At 58.2% G+C, this 20236-nt stretch overlaps 1 protein-coding gene across 3 annotated transcripts in view; it reads right to left on the bottom strand.

Moving 5' to 3' along the window:
* Positions 1-328: 328 nt before the first annotated feature.
* Positions 329-20236, bottom strand: part of MAPKAPK2 (MAPK activated protein kinase 2) — a 28054-nt gene continuing 8146 nt past the window's right edge. For 2 of the 3 annotated variants that reach the window (XM_064471888.1, XM_064471886.1), the window contains exons 2-10: positions 6450-6589; positions 4658-4722; positions 3819-3898; positions 3584-3710; positions 3038-3113; positions 2733-2857; positions 2340-2425; positions 2172-2252; positions 329-1908 (exon numbers count right to left, since the gene is read on the bottom strand). In XM_064471888.1, the coding sequence (XP_064327958.1) occupies positions 1765-1908; positions 2172-2252; positions 2340-2425; positions 2733-2857; positions 3038-3113; positions 3584-3710; positions 3819-3898; positions 4658-4722; positions 6450-6589 (924 nt within the window). In that variant the 3' untranslated portion in view covers positions 329-1764. Of the gene's footprint in view, positions 1909-2171; positions 2253-2339; positions 2426-2732; positions 2858-3037; positions 3114-3583; positions 3711-3818; positions 3899-4657; positions 4723-6449; positions 6590-14375; positions 14442-20236 lie in introns of those variants that run through there. The other variant, XM_064471887.1, reaches the window with a different exon arrangement.

The following is a 20236-nucleotide window of genomic DNA, read 5'->3' as shown; positions in this document are numbered from 1 at the left end:
ACAGCCGGGCTGCGATGCCGAATGCGTGGTTCCCCCTGCCGGCACCCGGGCGCAGCACCCACGGCCCCGGAGGAGGCACACATGCCAGGGAGGAAATCCTATTTGCAGCAGCCAGGACAGACCCAGCCACAAGATCTCAAGCGACTGTCCCCAAGCAAAGGGATTCTGCAAGGACAGAGATGCTGCATCTGCAGAAAACAACCTGGGGGAGCTCAGCCTCTTCGGTGGGGGGAAACAGAGCAATTTTAAGACCTCAGGAGAACGGCTGCCCAGCCTGGAGCACCGCGGTGTTTCTTTGCAGCCACGCAAGCAAGGAGGAGAGACTGGGTGACGCATTAAGTGTCTTTAATCCAAAGGACTGAAGAGCAGACCGGGAAGATTAGTATAAGCCAACAGACAGGGGGAAAGATGGGAAAAAAAAAAAAGAAAAAAAAAGAATAAAACCAGTTTTTAAAACAATTAATTCCATACAGTGTCTAAAAGATCACCTAAAAACTAAACATTGCCTTAAAAAATTTTTTTTCCCCATTCGAACACATTTAACACGGTGAAACATTGTGACAAATAATAATAATAATAATAATAATTCATGTACTAAACGCTTCAGAGCAGCCATCCTGCTCCCGGGAGCAGAGGATCGCTCCCAGTCCCTGGGGAGCCGGCGACAGGAGCAGCCTCCTGGCAGGACCCACACTGGGGGGGCAGCGGGACCCCCAGCCCCAGCCAGGGAGGGGGCAGTGCTGTCATCCCAGCCCAAGCTACAGCCCCATGGCATCCCCACCCCCTCCCCACATCACTCACTTTTTCCCCGGGGACCCCCAGGACAGCATCTTCCCCGGAGCTGGGGGCTGCGGGAGCGGGCAGAGGCAGCGGGGGAGCATCTTTGCCCCACGTTCCCGCGGGGCGGGGGGACGCGGGGGGCCCTGGCCTCCTGCTCGCACCTCGGCCCCGTCCACCCCCATCCACCCCTGAGGTCAGAACTGGATTCCAGGCACAGGTACAGGCTGCAGCGGCCACGGCGGGGGGAGCCACGCGCAGCTCCGCGCCCACGGACACGACACACACCCCACGCACAGACAGACAGCAACACAGACGGCGCTCGCGGGGAGCCCTGCGTGCCGCCGGGTAGAGTCAAGGCTTCCAGGTCAGGGAGGGCTTTGGGGGCGTTTTTGGCTACCGTGCTTTAAAAGCAGCAGTTTTTCAGGCCAGCAAAGCAGCACAGCATCCGTGGGGACCCCCCACGCCAGCCCTGCCACGCGCAGTGGGACGGGAGAGAAGGCAGCTCTCCCTCTCCGCCCCCCTGAGCCACTCCCAAGCCCGAAGCCCATCTCTAGCCAGCATCCACGCAGGGAACGCGCTGTCTGGTTTTCAGCTCTACAGTAGTTTTTAAAAAATATTTATATGTTATATACCCTAAAAAGGTGACCACAGGAATTTCCATGTTTTGGGAAGGAAGGAAAAGAAAATAATAAAAATAAAAACTGTTTCACAAAATTAAAAAAAAAAAAATAATCCAATTTTTGGCAGCGTTCACCTACAGGACAAAACCCCCGGCCGCCGTGTGTGGATCTGACGGGGGAATCTTACCGCCTGCTCCGGAAAGGTCAGAAACACAGGTGAGTAGCTAAAAATAACTAGTCTGGTATAAATGTCTGAATTCCATGCGCTTGATATAACAGTCTGTCTCTTTTTGTCTTTTTTTTTCTTAAAAAATATATATATATAGTTATTGCTTTCTCAAGGGCCGGCGAGCATGGGGCACCCTCAGTGGGGGAGCGCGGCGGGCTCGGTGGGGTTTGCTTTCTTTCGCCTCTTCATCAGCAAAGGATTTGAGGAATCTTCAATTTTCTTAATCTTGATTTGTTCGTAGTCCACTCGCATGGTGGCCAGCGCGCTCGTCATCTCCTCCTGCGGGCAGGCAGCACAGGCAGCACCGTCAGCAAAGCCCTGCGCGGACATGGCCCACAGCCCCCCGGGGCAGCTGCCCCCCTCGGACCCCTGGTGGGAGCAAATTGCTGCAGGGGCTGAGGATCCCACTGCCAATTTTTCCAGCCCCGAGCTCGCACCGAGCCCGAATTAGCCCGGTTTGCAATGAGAAGGCAGAAGCGGGCTGTCCCCAGATGGCCCCCGGGGCACAGAGCACTTCAGACAGCAATGGAGAGAGGTTTTACCTTCACATCCTCCCACAGATCCTTCTCCTCTTTCAGCACGCGGCTGGTGTGCAGCGGGGTCTGGGGCACCTGCATGGATTGCTGCCGAGAGAGCGTCAGAGCATCAGCTGAGAGTCGCAAGCATCCCATCCTGTCCCCGTCCCGCTGCTGCATCAACCCTGCGCTCACCATGATCCAGGGGTGGTTCATGAACTCCGTTATCGTCATGCGCTGGGTCGGATCCGTCTTCAGCAGGTTGCGGATCAGCTGCTTAACTGGAAGGGTTTGTGCAAGGCTGGGTGTTAGTAGGTCCCAGGGTGGCTCTCCCCGCGCTTCACCCCAAGCCAGCGGCCCCAAAAATGCCTGCACGTGCCTCCCGTCCCTTCCGTGCCACAGACCTCACCCTGGTCAAACCCTTCAGCAAAACCCTCTTGAGCAAAGAGGTGAAGCTGCTGCACCCCCAAGAGGTGACCCACGATGTGCCCAGGCTTCCCCCCAGCCGTCACAGTGCTGCTGGACACGGGGCTGCCCCCAAAGGGAGACCTCGGCCCAGGGACAAGCCATCACGGGGACCACATTTACCTTCCTCTGACACTTCAGACCATTCGGGGTTGGGAAACTCATACTGGCCCATTCGGATTCGCTTCTTCATGCCGGGCGAGATGGCCAGGCCGTGGTTGGAGTAGAAGGGGGGGTACCCGCATAGCCTGCGCCGGGAGAGGGAGCAGAGAATCAACACGTCGCCCCAGAATCCTCCCCAGCAGCACCACGGAGCACAGGGCAAGACAACTGGGACAGGTTCAGCCCCGCCAGCCAGCAGAGGAGCTTGAAAGCTGCATCCTCCCCTTCTGACCTCGGCGCGATGGAGAAGGACCCGTCAGACTTACAGAATGTACATGATGACGCCGAGGGACCACATGTCACAGGACTTGTCGTACTTCTCCGGGCCCAGCACCTCCGGGGCTGGTAAAGAGAGAGACGAAGTCCTGAGTCAGAGTGGCAGCGCCAGGCCGAGGGATCCGACCATCCCACGGAGCTGCCTGCGGCTCCGTGCGGTCTCGGCAGCGCTGCTCAGAGCCCAGGCTTCGGCACGGCCACGCAGGCAGCAGAGGCAGGAGCGGCGCGGGGTGCTGCCGCCTCGCAGCCCCGGGCACAACACGAGAGGCTGCAGCACGGGTACGCAACGTATGGGCTGCACGCACCGACGCCGCGCTCGGAGCGGCCCATCCTGCACGCGCCAGCGAGCAGCAAACACAGCACCCACCTGCACCCAAAGCGGTCCCCGGTCCCAAGCACCCCAGGCAGGAGTCGCCCCCGACACCACGCTGCGACTGAGGCTCCGGGCTGGATGCAGGGGTGATGGGTTGAACATGGCACCGTTCAAACCCCCCCGGCTCTGCAGACCTGCAAGCTCAGACCCTCCAGCCACTTACCCACGTAGTACGGCGTGTAGCACGGAGTGGCCAAGGAATTGTGCGTGGTGGTTTCTTTAGCAAAGCCAAAGTCCGTGAGTTTTAGCACAGCATTGGGCCTTTTGGAGGTGTACAAGAGGTTTTCCGGCTGTGAAAATACAGGGAAGAAGTGGTGAGCAGAAGAGCCGGAGCAGCCTTGGCATTGCCATGGGCCGAGCAGGGCTCGGCGCCGCCGGGCGAGCGTGCAGCACGGTACCTTCACGTCCCGGTGTGCGATGTTGATCGAGTGCAGGTACTGGATGGCTTCCCCAATGCTCTTCATTATCTCTGAAGCCTCTGAAGCAGAAAACAACAACATCAGAAGCCTTTATAGGCAAGCCACAATGAGCACTACTCCCTGGGTTACTCTACAGGCCAGGAGCCAAAGAGCATGGCTGAGGCCAAAGTAGTTTCCTCTACTCAAAGTCCCCTTTTCCAAGCAGGAGCACCCCCACAGGCACCCAGCCCTGGGTCGGGAGCCTGCAGCAAACAGGAGAGAAGTTCCCAGGAGGAGGGATGGGGCAGGCTCCAGCTGCTGATCCCAACACCCAACCACACAAGGCCCAAGGAAGGGCTTGCTCTGGGGTGGGGGGAGGCTGACCCAACCCCTGGCACTGCCAGGGATGCCAAATCTGTAGGGAAAGCAGCTACGAAAGCTGTTCCCTGTGGGATGTGGGGCAAACAGGCTCAGGGTTTGGATTGTATGAACACTTTTCCTGACCACAGGAGCAGAGCGGAAGAGATTCATGAGATCTATGAGAACCACAGAACCTAGTCTCCATTTTTTGGAGAGGGGTGCGTGCTTCTGAAGGTCACCAAAGCCCCTGCCTGTGCTGGAGTGGGATGGACAAAGTACAGGGGAAGCTGAGAAAACACCCCCAAATCCTGCTCTCAAGTGAGCGTGAAAAGCAGGGCCACTTGCACCCACATTCCTCATGAGCAAAACCCTGCTGGGGATTCAAAAGAGCGATTGAGGGAATGAAACAGACCAGAAACTCCTATAAACAGCAAGAACTGGTCCAAAGATGAAACTCCACATCCCCACAGGCTCCGTACCTCGTTCTGTGAAGGCCTGGTCTCCCCTGTCTTGAATTCGGCTGAAGAGCTCCCCGCCGTCCAAGCTGGAAGAGAAGCAGACGGCGTTAGATGCTGCGCCGCCCATCTCGCACCCCAGCGCCAAGCGGTACCGAAACCTCCGATGCTCAGCCAGGAGCTGCACAAGTTCAGCAAGTAACAAACCCCTTCTTCACCCAGGCTCTTGGGTCGGTGCTTCTGGGCACGGGGTGTTTCAGAGCCTCCTCCTTCCAGAAATGAGCAGGGCAGAGGCTTTGCACCAGCGCTGGGACGCCAGGTGCAAGCGGACGTGGTCTCCCCACCAACCCACAGAAACACATTTACAGTAAAGACAACAAACATGGCTCGAACGTGGCGAGAGCACTCCCGGCATGCCTGGCCTTGTTTAGCTCACAAGCCAACCGCCTTGCTGGCGCACTAACCCCATGCAGAAGTGCTGAGCAAAGATTGTGGCACAGGCAAGGTGTCAGCAACACTGACATGGGCTCACCGATGGGATGGGGGAGGCAGAGGCTGAACCCCACTGCAGCAGAGCAAGCTCTCACGTAGGGCATTGGAGAAGAACCATGGAAGCCTTGGCATGGTTCCCCCCCACAGCCAAAGGCTCCCCAGGTACTCTAAGGAAAACCTTGGCTCCCGGAGAGATCAGGAGTGAGATCAGGGATAATTCTCCATGAGAACAGGGATAACGGTGCTTCCTGTCCCTGCCTTATCTAACTCAAGCAGAAACAGTTTCTGGCTTCCCCAGAGCAGATAGCATCTCCTGCAAGCACCCTTGACATTCACTGGACATCTGCAATACAGATAGTATGCAGCTGCCAGGGGCAGCCGCTGCACGGAGCGTGCGAGGAGACACCCCATGCTCACGTCAAATGCTGCCTTGCGATGGGTGTTACACCAAGAGCATCCCTCGGACAGCGGGGAGCTATTGCAGAGACACGCTGCAGGGAGCCATCATTGCCCCGGGGACTCGCTTCCTACCATTCAGCTACTGCTTTCTTCCCACACAAGCAGATAGGCCGCACAAACCTTTCCCATCCCTGGCTGCCCTGTGTCCCAGCACGGTTCTCAGAAGCCTCTTCCCGCACCAGAGCCGCTCGTGCAGCTGCCATGCTGCCTGCCCTGGCGCTGCTCGCAGCGCTCCTCGTACCCGCTGCCCCCCCAGGCAACCTACCGGCTTGCCAGAGGAGAGGTTTTGGCAAGGAAGCTGCATCAAATCACAGCTGCGGTTGGGATGTGGTTTCAATACTTTCCCCTTCATTCCTCCTCCTCCCCAGGTTATATCAAACATCTACCCAAATCAGAAGTTGCTCAACTGCTGCTGCAAGAGGTGCAACGGCATTGAAGATGCATCAGCTTGGCTTGGCTGCGTGCTGCCCAGCAGACCCCACCGCAGGCTGCCAGGGTGCCAGGAACTGACTGAACCGACTACCCCAACTTTCAATGGCCAGAGCCAGTTTGGTTATGATCTATCTGCAGCGAGAACCACAGGCCTGAGGGCTCCTGAGAGCCGAGCGCGTTTTCAGAATGACTCAGAGCCAGTGAAGCTCCCACCATCCCTTCAACGCCAGCGGTGCAGCACCTATTCCAGGGCTTGCATCCCTACGGCTCTCAGGTTGCTCCTCCCAGCACAGCACCTCCCTGGGGTCCCCAGCACGCAGGCAGGGGTGCAGGAAGGTGCTCACCCCCTTTTGGTATCGCCTCACCGTCCCCGCAGGGCTGCGGGTGCCTCCGCAGGGAGAGCCCACCCGCAGCGGCGGCACCAGGGACTCACCACTCCATGACGATGAGCAGACACTTCCTCCCCTGGTAGAGGTTCTCGTAGACGTCCATGATGCGGACGATGTGCGCGCACTGCGATGCCCTCCAGTGCAGCTCCACTTCCCTGCGGGCCTTCGGGCAGTCCTGCAGCATCTGCAAGAGGAGTGAGACCATGTCAGCCCCGAGCCCCCAGGAGAGCCAGACTGCCAGCACAGCGCCCACCGGGGAAGACGAAGGGGTGAAGGTCGAGCGTGGGTGCTCTCCGCGGGCAGCATCAAGGCAAGCTCTAGCACGCTCTATGCAATGCCTCCATCCCCATCTAGTGGGAAGAGTGTGAAGCCACCCATCCTCATAAGCTTCTTGCCCTCCCTTCCGAGGCTTGTAAAAGCTTATCCCAGCTGTCTGCCACCTCCCTGCCCTCTGAGATGCCTCCCCAGGTGCCCAGCCAGCCTGTGCCACCAACCAACAAGATTTCGTACTACAGTTATGAACAAGCTTCTGCACACTGGTACCTATACCCGCTGCACCCTCGGGTGCCACCAAGCACCCTCGCTCTCCCCTTTGCTGCCCACCCATCACGTCCCGTGCATCAGCCGTCTGCTCCGTGGGGCTGGAAGGACCCTCCTGCTCTGTGCCCTTATGCACGGGCCAGGCACAAAAGCACCCTCACAGCAGCTTCGGAGGCCACCAGCGCCCAGCCATGCGTGCCTGGGGAGGGGACAAAGCAAACAGCCAGATGTTCCCTAAATAACAGCTTTTCTCACAAGCGGCAGCAACTCTTTAATGAGGCCCTCACCCTTCCCAGAGACAACTCACAGTTCCCAGGTGCAGGAAGGATTGGCTCGTCTGTCACAGGCTATTAATTACCATGTTTGTCAGGATAAACAACCAGCCTTAATTATTATACTCCTAAATATAGCGCAAACAACGTCTCTATCTTAAGGATAGCTCATTTTCCTTCCTGACTCTCAGGGCCGGGCTCAAGGAAACACCCCAGAGCAGGTTTGCACCTTGGTGCACCAGCGGGCAAGGGCATGTGGAAACACATCTCCGTCCACCGTGTGCGGCAGCAGAAAACAGCAGGTTTGGTCATTTTACCAAGACAGACACAGAAACGTGCTTCTTGCCCCTCTGCCCTCTCCCGGCTGAGCTCCTGGGCTGCTTGGCGAAGGAGAATGGCCAGCTGGCAAGCAGAGGAGCATCAGCCCCTGGGATGCTTCGCTGGCCTGGCAGGACCCGAAACGGTACCCAGTGCATGGCAAGGACCCCTCTGCTGCAGAGGGATTTCACAGGAGCAAGGGTTAATGCTTGGTGCAGCCCCAAAAGATGCACGCTACCTGTTTATAAATGAGACGCTCGCTGACGGCGCTCACGTGAGCCCTGGCAGAGTAACGGCAATTTCCATTCCTGCCTGCAACAGCGCTTGCCCTTTGCCACACGGAAAGGGACAGGTGGGAAGTGCCTTTCGGCCACCCACCCGTAACCCCGACACTTGGGTGCTCGGTCACACCTCTCCCACCTCCTCGGCTCTCCTGCTTCCCAAGGCGGAGGAAACCCATGCCGGTGGCCGGGGCACAGGGTGGCTTCTGGCATCAAACCATCTGGAAGCTCAGCGAGGACCGAAGTGGCCAAGCCACGCTTTGCACAACCGTTTGACATCATTTGCACTGACAGCCTCGGGGCAAAAGGAAGACAGGGCAGGAGGTTGGACAGCCCCTCCTTGCTCCTCTATTGCTTAATTACCCTAAAAACCGGATCCTGCTGAAGCCATAAGCAAGCATAGCGCCAGCCCCCCCAGCAGCCGTGCAGGCAGGGACAGGGCCTGGAGAAAAGCTTGGCTATTTGCAGCTCCGCTCCGAAGAGCCTGGCGCGGGAAGCCAGGAAGCTGAAGAGAAAAAAACAATTTGTAATTACGCGCTGGGAAAATAGAAAAGCAGGAAGCAGACTGTTAACATCATTCTGCACAAGACAAACAGGAGATGTACAGAAATACATATCCAATTTTTAGAGGTCACTCAGAGAGCTTTTAAAGGAACTTAATTGTACTTCTAATGAACTAGGAGGCAGCAGCCGCCATTACCTGTACTAGCACAGCCCTGACGTTGGCTTTTGTACTCGGGCACCTGCAGGCGAGCAAACAGCTGCCCCAGCGCTCTCAAAATGCCCTGGCTGAAATGCAGCTGCAGCACCAGCCGGCCTCCCTCCGCTCCCCTGCCGGCCGCGGGATGGAGAGGCTGCTCGCCCGGCTGGGAGAGGCGGATTAAGCCTCGTTAAGAGAATGATTTGGTCTATTTAGGAAATGTTCCCGGTGGCAGGTGACAGTGGCGTGATGGGGAGCTGAAGGCCAGATGCAATGAGGCTGCGTGGGGAAGGCCATTACCACTGCAGGGGGATGCAGGAGGGGCACGGCGATGCCCAAACCATGGTAGAAGCAACCAGGCCGAGCGTCACCCACCGCTCCCGCATAACCTCCGTCCTGCCCTCGGCACAAAGCACCGGCTCCCGGCGCCCCGTGCAGCCGGGGGCGTGCTGAGCACGGTGCAGGGGTGGGAAAGCACCGTTTGCTCCTGGTCCGGGCAGGGCAAGGGCAGCGCTTCCACCAGTTTCTCCCCTTCAGGCAGCAGCCGACAGCTCCCGCAGCCAACAACTTTCCCTCCCGCTCCCCAGCCACAGTCAGCAGCGAAACCACCGGCGGGTGACGTCCTGGCGTGACAGGCGTCGCTCCGGTCACAGGAACTCCGCATCGAACGTATTTGGGTGTGTCTGGTAACACTGCCCGGATCCCTAATTTAGCTCTGGTATCCAGGGCAGAAAGATTTATGTTTCTTGGCTTGCCACGAGGAGGCTGGAATGGGAAAAGCACCTCGTGCTTCCCTGAGGTTCGGCAAGGGTGAGCTGCCCCCATCGCACCCCAGCTGAGGGTACCAGCCTGGGGATGCTGTGCCCTCCCACTGGCTTCAGAGCAGCTTCAGAAGCAGGAGACTTTGCAACCGCCGTAATCCAGAGCACAATCCAGAGTTAACCCTTTGCAGAGGGGAGATGGCAGCAGATGTGCAACCCACTGGAAACCCCCAACAGCCCACAGCTGCTTTCAGTTCAGCTTTTCCTTCCCTGCGATCTCCTGTTCCCCCTCCAAGGGTGGGCTCCTTGGAGATCAACCTCCCCATTATTTCAGATGGGAAGCGTTGCAATACCTGCTCAGCTCTCACCAGAGCACGAGCCGAGGGCTCCAGCACCGGGGCAGCAGCTGAGCCCAGCAGCCCGGGCTCCGCGGCGGGCAGTAACCGGATCCCCGCGTTACACAAGCGTCCCTGGGACGAGGGGCAAGGGCAGCGCTGCGGAGGGGGCTCAGCCACCGCCTCCGAGCAAAGCCACGTTTCGCCCAGGAGGAGTCACGTGCGTTTCCCTTTACAGGTGCTTTAGATGTTTGCTTTGCAGCCGGCTCAGGTTCCAAACCTCCTCTTGTCGTCAGAGCACGCCTACACGTCCGGGTGTCCCTTCAACGCCGTGTGGGACAGGGGACAGCCAGGAGAGCGGTGCCACCCCAGAGCCCCACACCGTCCCATCCCATCTCCACTTCCCACCGGGGCACCTGCCCGCAGGAAAGGAGGGGGAGCTGGGAAAGGGCCACTTCACCCTCATCGCAATTAGGGAGGAAATTCATCTTTCAGCAGCATTTCAGCTCCCCTCACAGCAGCTTGACACCTCCGAGATTTCGGCAGATGGCATCCGCTGCCATTCTGTGCCCTGGCTCAGCCCAGGTCCCACAGGAGCTGTTTCATGCTATGAGTGAAATCAGTTACGTGCAAAGCCAAACACACTCATTAGCTTCACTAAACCCCTCAAGCCAAGGTCAGGGGACGGCACAGCACAGCCCCTGCGTCCCACGTGCTCGGGACCCCCCCCCCCGCAGCAAAGGCTCCTCCCAGGCTCCTGCAGCAGCTCCAGACTTTTTACCACCTTTCAAAGGCAAGCCCTGGAAGCAGCTCCTAAAACCAAAACAGCTCACTGGGGTATCTGCAGGGGGACGGCACCCACCCAGCAAACCCAAACCAGGCCAAGCCGCCTCCGTAGCACAAGAAACGGGGCTGCAAACTGAGCGGGCTCCAGCCAGCCCTGCTGCTCCCCAGTCATCAAAAACGAGCTTCAGCTCACATGAAAGGGCTGGGGGCTCTGTCCTGTTTGCTCGGCAGCACGTCGAGCTGAATTTCCTCCCCATCACCTCTCGCCAAGCGCAGCGAAGGTGGGTGGGCACGGGGAAGGAAGGAAGATGCCAGAGAAAACAAGGGGGCTGGAGCCGCTCACGTTCCCTCGCCCGCGCGTGTCCTCAGGCAGCACTGATTCAGTCTCGCCGCCTCCTCCTGGGATGACGAGCTGTGAATCACAGCAGGTTCACCCAAGAAGCTCCCTACTGCGTTTGGGGAGGAGTGGGACGACGCTGTCCCGCTGTTACTCGCCGTGGGTACCACCGCAGCGAGCCACGGGAACATGCTGCGCTTGCTCTGCTTGGCAAGACGGCCCTGTCTGAGAGCTTGCAAGGGAAAACTCACCTCTCATGGGTGACTTCTATGAGAATTGAGAATTAGGCACATACTGGCACACCAAGCTGTTAATTTTCCAGGGCTGCCTCTCTTTGCTCTGGCTCCATGCTCACCCTGGGCACTCCAGCTGCTCTCGCAGGCAGGGTATTTTTATTTCTGTGTGCATTTTGATCACACCCGATTCACCTCCGCTCCCAGCGGAGCAGCACGCGCTGCATGCCTTGCCTGTGCAGCAACTGCCCCTCCGACGACCTCCGGCAACAGGACCCGCGGGAGCATGCCCGCGCCCCACACCGCCCCAGGGAGCTCCCCTCAGGACCTGTCTGCACCATAGGGGTTAAAACAAACTGTTCTTAAGTTGCAACAAAAATAAATCTACAGTGAAGAAAGGCAGGCTGTCATCCTCCCGAGTTATCAGCAGGGGAGCAGAGCAGAGGACCCCCTGCCTGGGCTGCACACACAGGCTCTGGGTTCCCCTGGCTGGGCGAGCACAGGGCAAGGAGCATTTTTTCCTAATAAAGCAAAAGGGTTTCTCTTCAAAGGATTTGCCTCTTCTAATCTTTCCATGTGAACTGGTTGCCAACTGGCGTCAGCTGCTTAACACGCTTGTAGAGCTGGTGCTGGATGCTTTGCACATGCGGTTCCCACCTCGCAGCACTGGGAAGGCAAACCCCCATCGCCCCCCGTGGTCACCCGATGAGGCACAGCGCTGGGGGACCCGGGGGGAGCTGATCATCTCCCATGTCTCCTTTTTCTGCCTTTAATGCCAGCACACTGGGGGACCCCAGAGGTCACCACCCCAAAGCTGCTCCAGCCTCTGCTGGAGGCGGTTCGGAGGGAACAAGCAGCAGAGGAGCACGGAAGGAGCAAAGCTTCCTTCCACTTTTACTGTTTATTAACTACGGAAGAGAAATAAAACCACGAGTCCCAAAGCCCATAAGAGGAATTATGTTCCAAACACAGGGAAATTCATAGTTCAATCACAATGCAGTAATGACGAAACGTGCGGCTCAGGAAACCTCCCCCACATCATCGTGGCGCTTTATATAAACTTTTGCATTAACCCCATCCCCGCTGCTTACATCCACCATCACCAGCAGCACCCAGAGGTGACAGGACTTTTCTAAACTGGGGATCATTTCTGCTCTGCCCACACACATGGAGCTGCGGTCTGTCCCTGCCTGGAAAGCCTTAAGCCCCAACAGACCAGGCAAAAGCCTCTTCCTCGTGTTCATTTTACCCGGGGAAAGCCAGAGAAGAGAAGTGACGTGTCCGGAGGAGGAGCCGCGCATGGGTCCCGCAGCATCCTGCCCGCAGCCTGCCCCAGCCTGCCAGGGTGACTATTTAGAAGGGTGGCTGCTGCTCCCTGATGGAGATGGCTTCATCAGAGCCCCACAGTTTGCAAGGCAGGACAGAACCAGCCACCAGCTACCTGCCTTCTGGAGGGATGGTGGCTGGTGCCACCAGCACCCGGGTGGATGCTGAGGCTTCGACCGTTCACGCCAGATGCATTAGTGGCTTCATCCCCACCTCTGTGAACAAAAGGTCATCCTCCACATTCACTTGCCTCAGGGAAGACAGAGAGGTTGGAAAAAGCGTCCCAGCGAGAGAGAATTATTCAGATTACACAGCTACGAACGGGGAAGCAAGCCTGGAGACGCAATTCAGGCCGAGCAAACACAAACTGACACACACGCTTGAGCTGCTCGGCCGCATTCTCCGAGTCTGAATTATCGGAGCGCTTGGAGGAAGACCTGGAGCCATCTCGGCGAGCGCAGGGAAAGCTTTCCCACCGCGCGGCCGGAGACAAGCAATAAGCCAGGCATGAAGAGGCTGCGTGTGCGAGGGGCGAGCTAAAAACCTCTCCAGAAGCAGCCAGCGTGCTCAGAGGGAGATGCCGGAGCGGGTGGCCTCATCCCTGCTCCTGCGGGCGATTTTGCAACGGGGCGGAGGATGGAAACGGGGTGAGGGAAGAGGCGGCTATTGCACCGCGCTTTCACAAGGAGACCCGCCGCACCAGGGCCCCACAACGGTTGCACAACCCCCGTGCCCCATGTGCTGCCACCTACCCAGCCCACAGCTCCCACGGGGGTCCGAGCCCACAGGGGGATGCTCAGGGACCCCCACTCACACAGCCCCCTCCTCCCCAGGGCATCTGCTGAGCATTTCCTCCCCCTGCGACAGATGCAGCAGCTATTCAGCCTTTTCAGGCTGCAACAAAAGCCTCTCCAGGCACACAAAGGCAAAGAGCAGAAGAGAGGCTGGGGCTTAAATAAGAGCCACCTGCCAGGGGCCTGTGCCCCCCACCCCGCAATCGAGGTGCTGCCCCCCCAGCCAGCCCCGCTCTGCAGAGCCCATTTCTTAGCAGCAAAAATATACTTGGGCCATTGATTCCCAGGAGATGAAGCTCCGAAGGGGGTGGCCCCAAAGCAGTGCCCTGGATGCTGAGGGAAGGGCCACCAGGGCGGTGGGGACACCAGGGACGAGGCCATAGGGAGGGGATGGGCAGGAGGGGGCTGTGAAACTCATGGGAACAGTCAAAGCAGGTAAATGACAACAAGGTGGCAGCGTGAAGCATCCCCACTGACTCACAGCACCAGCAGCAGGCTGGAACTGGTGTTTAACGAAGAGAAATAAATAGTTTCAGCTTCACGTGTCTGAGAAAAAACAAAATTAGGGGCCCATTCAGTCCCAGGTTTGTTTTGGGATCATCCTCTTCTCCCCATACATCACAAGCAGCACTGGGACCTGGTGACTCACCCGATGCTCGTCTCTCCAGGGGGCACCAGGGCTGGCGTTAGAAGACAAGACCCCAGCCCAGGCATCAGCCATGGTTAACAAGGCCCCCAGGTCGTGCCACGCAGGGGGATGCCCCCGGAGGGCACAGGGAGCAGATCTGGCTCGAGCAATGGAGCCACCACCCTGGCCAGGACCTCCAGGATGTTGGATTCAGGGAGACAAAGGGGTCATGACGGCCAAAATGCCCCAACCCAGCCCAGCCCTTCCTATGGGCATCCAAGATTTCACTTCCCACCAGAAGCCACCACAATGCCGGGCTGGGAAGCCTGAGCAGGGAAGGGGGGCAGCTGCTCTGGGGCAGGGGGACGCTCAGGGACCCCTCTCTGCAACCCAAACCACTGCAGCCCCCCACGCCTCCGCCACATCCCCCAGCAGGGACACGCTGCAGCCGCCGCGGCTTTTTATCTGCACAATACAAAGCGAAAGGAAAATAAGAAGCCACAGGAGGGGCGGACATCTTCACATGAGACATGGCCGCAGCCAGCGGATCTGCTCCACGCACAGCCCCTTTACTGCCGCCTCCTTGCAAAGCTTCAGGGCCGGGGTCAGCTCCTCCTTCCAGCCCCTCCCCAAGCCCCATCCCTCGCCAGATCTCCTACCGGAGCTGCCGAGCTCGTGAGCGGAAAAGTGCACATGTGTGCTTTTATGATAGGAAGTGGTTGATATTTGCAGGCATGATTAATATAGAAGTAAACACCAAAGTAAACCATTAACTCAGCGCTGACCTATGTCCTTTGCACTTCCCTCCTGCAGGCACAGCTTGAAAAACCCCCTTATCACCACGCTGGCACCCTCGCTCCCCCGGCACGGCACGGTACCGCCTCCGCCAGCCCCCTGCACGGCAGCTGGGGGCTTTCCCTGGCGTATCAGACAGGCGGACAGACCAACAGACCAGCTCAGCCTCCACCATGCAGCCCACAGAGAGCACCAGGCGCTCAAATCATCTTTTTGGGTGCCTTGCTCCATCAGCCCCACAGCAATCCGGGGGACAACCCTGCCTGACCTCGCCATTACCTCCAACCCCAGGGACAGCTCTGGGGGGATTGCCTACACCCACATACCAAAACTGCTCACTTTTAAGCTGGAAGTTATTTAGGGGAGAGGCTCGGGCCGCCCAGACCCACGTGTGCAAGCAGAGGAGCCACAAAGCCCTGCCAGAAGCCCCAGTAACACCCACCGCTTCCCGGCAGCCCGGCCTCACACCCCTGGGCTCGTGCTCTGCCCAAAAATGAAGTTTCTCAGGGCTCGGCCCATGGGCAGGACCCACCGTGGGACAGAGAGGTGGCTGCCACCCCCTCCCAGCCCAGTGACCCTGCCTGCTGCCTTTCAACACAGACCTTAGAGCAGTGTAAATAAATGTATACTAAAATATATCTCTTTAAAGAAAAAAAGAAAACAAAGCCGCACCAAGGCCAACCGCTCCTGAAGCGCCATTCACCCTCGGCGCTGGAAGCGGTACGGCCTCGGGACACGTTTCTTCCACCAGTGCCAAGCCTGAAGAGGGTTTAATTTATGCGCCCTTGAAGCTCGGTGACAAGAGCACGTTTTGCACCATTCTGCCCTTTCCTTGGCTGTTTGTTTAGCAGAGTTTCACCCTCCTCATGGGGTGTCACCACCAGGGCACAGCGAACACCTTCCCCGAGATGACGCCAGGGGTGCACAGCCCAGCTGTGGTGCCCCCCGCACCCCAGGTCACCCCAGAGGTGGCAAGTCCCCCGATGCAGGGGCACGACATGGAGGCGGCAGCTCTGCCTTCACCAGGCAATCCCGGCAGGGCTGCAGATAGGAGCATCCCCCCGGCAGCCGGGACCCAGAACATGAAGCCTTGGAGGCTTCCAAGGGGTGCCAGTCGAAGGGGATGTCACTGCTTATGCTCCTAGGGTGAACCTGCACAAGATGTGATGGTCGAAGCGGTTTGGAGGCTGCCAGGGCCTCGGGGCTGGGACCACGGCTCTTCCCTGTACGAGATGAACAGCACCCGTGCTGGGTGGCTACCGCTTTTGTTGACAGCGGGGTTTGTTTTGTGCAGGGGAAGGCCAGGACAGGAGTGACACAGGGATTTCGTAACACGCCTTTGTCTGCACAAGCGCTCGGCGAGGCAGGGGCCCCGCGGCCACCAACCGCCCTCCTCTCTCCACCTCTCGCACAGCGAACAGATACAAAGCCTCCAGCCCCACGAGCTGCGATGCAGTCGGATGCACGAGCCCACCTCCGGGGATGCACAGGGCAGACGGTGCCCCGGTGCGCGCCGGCAGGGAGAGGGGCTGCTGCGGCTGACCCACAGCAAGGCGCCTAACGAGGAGGGATGCTAATGAAGGAGCAGAGGGAAAGGGGAGGATTGCACCCCGCTGGGTGACTAAGAGCTGTGCAGCGGGTACGCATCACCCACCTCTTTCTCCTCCACCGTCTCCCCCCAGGCAGAGCTGCTCACCGAAAGCCGGGGCTGCTTGTGGCTCTCGCTAACTGCGGCCACCCTGCCCCGGCGAGGCTGTCCCTGCACCCCAGGCTGCTCTCCTCCTCCTCTTCCTCCTCCCACCACACAGCTGCTGCGCATCCCCAGCGCCTAACAGGACCTGCAGAAGAGCTGGTGGGACCATCCATTTGCAATGAACCCACGCGGGTTAAGAGCCACGCAACACTCCAGGCTCGAGACCCAACCCTACCTATGGTCATACGCTCCCACTTCACCCACCACAGCAGTTAGTATTTTTGGGGAAATCATGGACCCTTAAGCAATGCAATAAAAGGCCAAGAGCCTCCTGCCAAGGGGCCGAGCAGGGCACTCTTCCTCCACCAGCCCCTCTTTCCTCCACACCAGCCATCCTTAAACTCTTTCAGCTGGAGGAAGACACAGTTGCATTTCTATTAAAAAAAAAACCCCAAACCTTCTTTGCATCCTGCTGGCACCTCATTAAAGCTCTCAGGACACAGTGGCTATTATTAGCTCCCTCCAGGCTTTCGGCAGCCCCGAGAGCCTCCGCGGCACCTGTTGGCAGCAGCCGTGCGGCCACAGAGCCTGGGAGGTTTGGCGAAGCCCAGACCACCAGCATCCCGACCGGCACCGTAACCTCAAAGCACCTCAGCCAACAAGCACCCAAACCTCACCACGAAGCACCTTCTCCCCCTGGACATTACTGAGAAACACCGGTCTCTAGGGGCTGCTCCCATAACGGGATCCTCCCCAGCAGAAAACACAGCAAGGGGTCGATAGCAGAGGTTTTATGCTCTTGCAACTTTTCAATATACAGCAAAAACCTACACACACTGGGAAGGACTCACTGATGTTCGCATGGATGCCTGGTACCCCACTGCCAGACAGTGTTTACCAGCAGGCTCCTTGATTTCTTACCAAATACAACAGACAGCAAGCGCTTTGGACACATTTCGCCTGTTAGATTAGAATGGAAAGGGGATAAAAGGATAAAAGCAGGGACATTAAACAAGCTAACAAAAAAACCCTACTCCTGCAGCTATGGCCGCTCCCCCGGAGGGCCGGGCTGTTCATCCTGGGCATTCCCATACCCAGCCTTTAAAGAGAAACCTCACCCGACGCACAGCCTTACAGACACCAGCTCATCCCAGGGCAGCGTCAACTGGGGCCACCCAGGAGCAGAGGCAGCCCCAGGGCACAGGGTGGGCAGGGGGATGCTGCTCTCTCCAGGCTGGCTGGGGGCTCCTGGGTCCTGCTTTGTATGAATTTAAGCTTTTTCAATCCCATTTATTCGGGAAAAGAGCTTAGGGCTGGGGGGATCCAAAAGAGCAGACAGGACAGCCTTTGTGCGGCTCAGCTGCCCGCCCACCCAAGGGCTCCAGCAGCCCCCACGTTTCCCCGTGCAGCCCCTGCAGCAGACTGGAGCACGCTGGTAAGCGGCCACGCTGGCATTGCCACTGGCCCCATGGCCCCGCTCCCCTCCAACTGCCCCTGCAAAGCCTGGAGCAACGCCTCGAGGCAGTAGAGCCTCCGCTTCCACTGCAAGAGAGAGAAATTAAGTCTTCAACAGCCCGTATGAGCATCACCCCCACTGCATCACCCCCATCTCTCCCTCAATGAAGTTTATGGCTCTTTCCAAGGCTGGTGGGAGGGTTTGGATTCGAGGTGGGTACCAGATCCAGATGTTTGTCACTGGTTAGGAGTTAAGTCACTAAAACCCTCGAGGCACCACCACCACATCCCAGCCGAGCTCTCCTTCCAGGGACATTCACCTGGTTCTTCCAGTGCAGTCTTTGGGGAGAAAGAATCATGAAAGGGATGTTTTGGTAAAAGCCAGCCTATGCTTGGCAGGTCGAGCACCTCTGCCCTTACTGCGGAGCCTGGCAAAACTGAGTTAACTGGCTACACCGAGTGCAGCCAGAAAACTCTCCTTGCTCTTTTCAGCTGGACCCCACAGGTTTAGAGCCCTCCCTGCCTTTCAGTTCCTCAAGGTAAAGCCCAGAAATAGGAATATCAGCCAAAAGCACTGCACGCTGGGGCACACAGAGAACATCCTCTTCCATGAACTCCTCCAGACTGTGGCAGAGGGCACAAGCTGTAGACCTGCTCCAAAGCTCGTGGGGAGCAGCTCTGCTCCCAGTCCTGCCCAGCAGCTGCCCGGGAGGCTCCGGAGCTGCTGTTAGCAGCATGCAAAGCCCACATTTTAATGTGTTCATAAACCCCTCAGCATCTTACTCACCCAGGCTTCATCAGCCCAGTATTTGCATCTCTAACACCAGGCACCCAAGGCCGGGCTGGCCGCCTCCTCCAGCAGCGAGGAGCTGGGGAAAAGGAGCACTAGGACAATTCCAAACCCCGCAGGACCTGGAGCACTTCCCTGCTGACTCCCACTACCCACAGAGCATCACCTGTCCTGGCGGGGACCTGCTCTTTACCAGCAGCTCTTCCTCACAAGAAAAGATACGGGGAGATTCTTCCTCAAAGTAGAGTAAGCAGGGTGGGACCTGAGACAGGGAGGGAGATGTCAGCAATCCTGCTCCAACACACCCATGTGGACCCTCACACTGGGAATGGGGTCGGTTCCTTGCAGGGCAAAGCACTGAGGACAAAAGCAAAGGCCTTGGCAAGCCTCTGCCCAGCTCCTGGGACAGCAAGGGGGAAGACGTCCTCTCTGGGAGCCCAGGCGAGTGCACAGCCAAGTGCTGCAACACCCTCAGGCTCCCCAAAACAGCCGTACCCCCGTGCTGGTGCTGCTCTACCCGCGGCACGGGAGGTACCCACCCAAAAACACCGGATTCGCAGCTCTGATGACTTCCAGGAGATAACCCGGGTTTAAACTTCCCAGCAAGCCCGCCCTCCCCAGCACCGCAGCAGAGCCACTTATGCAAGAGCCGCCGGGGTTTTCTTAGCGATCTGCCCGGTGCAATGGGCAGCAAGGTTGCGAAATGGCTGAAGAGGAAGAGAGAGTCACACCAGGCCCAGAGGGGACCGGGCTGGCAGGAGGCGGCTGTTACGGGCAACGATGGCTCCCACAGCCCGGCTGTAACCAAAAGCAGCAGCTTTGGGAGCTGCGGGGCCACGGGAGCCACCGCTCTGTGGGCGACAGGGTGCTGTCACCCGCAGCGGGGCTGCCCTCGAGCGAGCACAGCCCCTGCCTTTTTGCTAAAACAACTGTTCTGAAGCAGTCTTAAACACTGAGCCAGTAGATGCAATAAGGCTGTCATTACTACTGAAAATAAAAACATATCCCTGTTACCAGACCAGCTCCCTGCTTTATTTTTTTTTTTTTTAAGTAGGCTGAGGATAACATGCATACTTTCAGGTTTGTTTTGACCTGATTGCATCTGCTCCCCCGCCACCCCGATCCAGTTGGGATGCCCAGGATGCCATCGCCATTTCCGAGCAGCGCCGCTTGGACCCGGCTCCTGCCCGCACCTACAGGCGCGAGAAGCGACGAGCTGCGGCTACTGGAATTGCAGGCGGATGGGACGTGCTGCCAAATTTCCACAGCAGCCCCAGCTTGTGTTCCAGCCGCATTTCCCTGAAAACACACATTTGGCAGGAGGTCCAAGGAGCCTTTCAAGAGGCTGCCCTAGCTCGGTGCCGCGCACCAGGGCCAGAGGACGCCGGGAGGACAGCAGACGGGGAGAACTGCTCTACCATTTCTGAACACTCAACAGAAGATGCTCCCACCCACATCTGCCCCATAGAAACCCAGGAGGTGCTGCACCCCTTGGGACAGGGACAGCCCAGAGTCCTGACCTGCTGTTACACAGATTTAGCCTGTTCCAGCATGAGGCATATGGCAACAACGACCCTGAGCCCAACTTACCCCCCTCCTCTGGGGCCAGCAGAACTGGAGAGGTTGAATTCAAGCAGAGCACCCAGGGGAGCTGGCTGCAGCCAGGGGCACACAAAGCAAGGCACCAAAGTTAATTATGATGACAAAGGAAATGAGCCCATCCCTCTGCTGACCCCAAATCTACAGCCCAAACCCGGTATGGATATCTAGCAAGAGCAGAGCTGCAA

Source organism: Phalacrocorax carbo, chromosome 23 (assembly GCF_963921805.1).
Source record: "Phalacrocorax carbo chromosome 23, bPhaCar2.1, whole genome shotgun sequence".
NCBI classification, from domain to species: Eukaryota; Metazoa; Chordata; class Aves; order Suliformes; family Phalacrocoracidae; genus Phalacrocorax; species Phalacrocorax carbo.
Note: the sequence above shows the minus strand (reverse complement) of the source record. Positions and strands in the feature narration are given on the sequence as shown.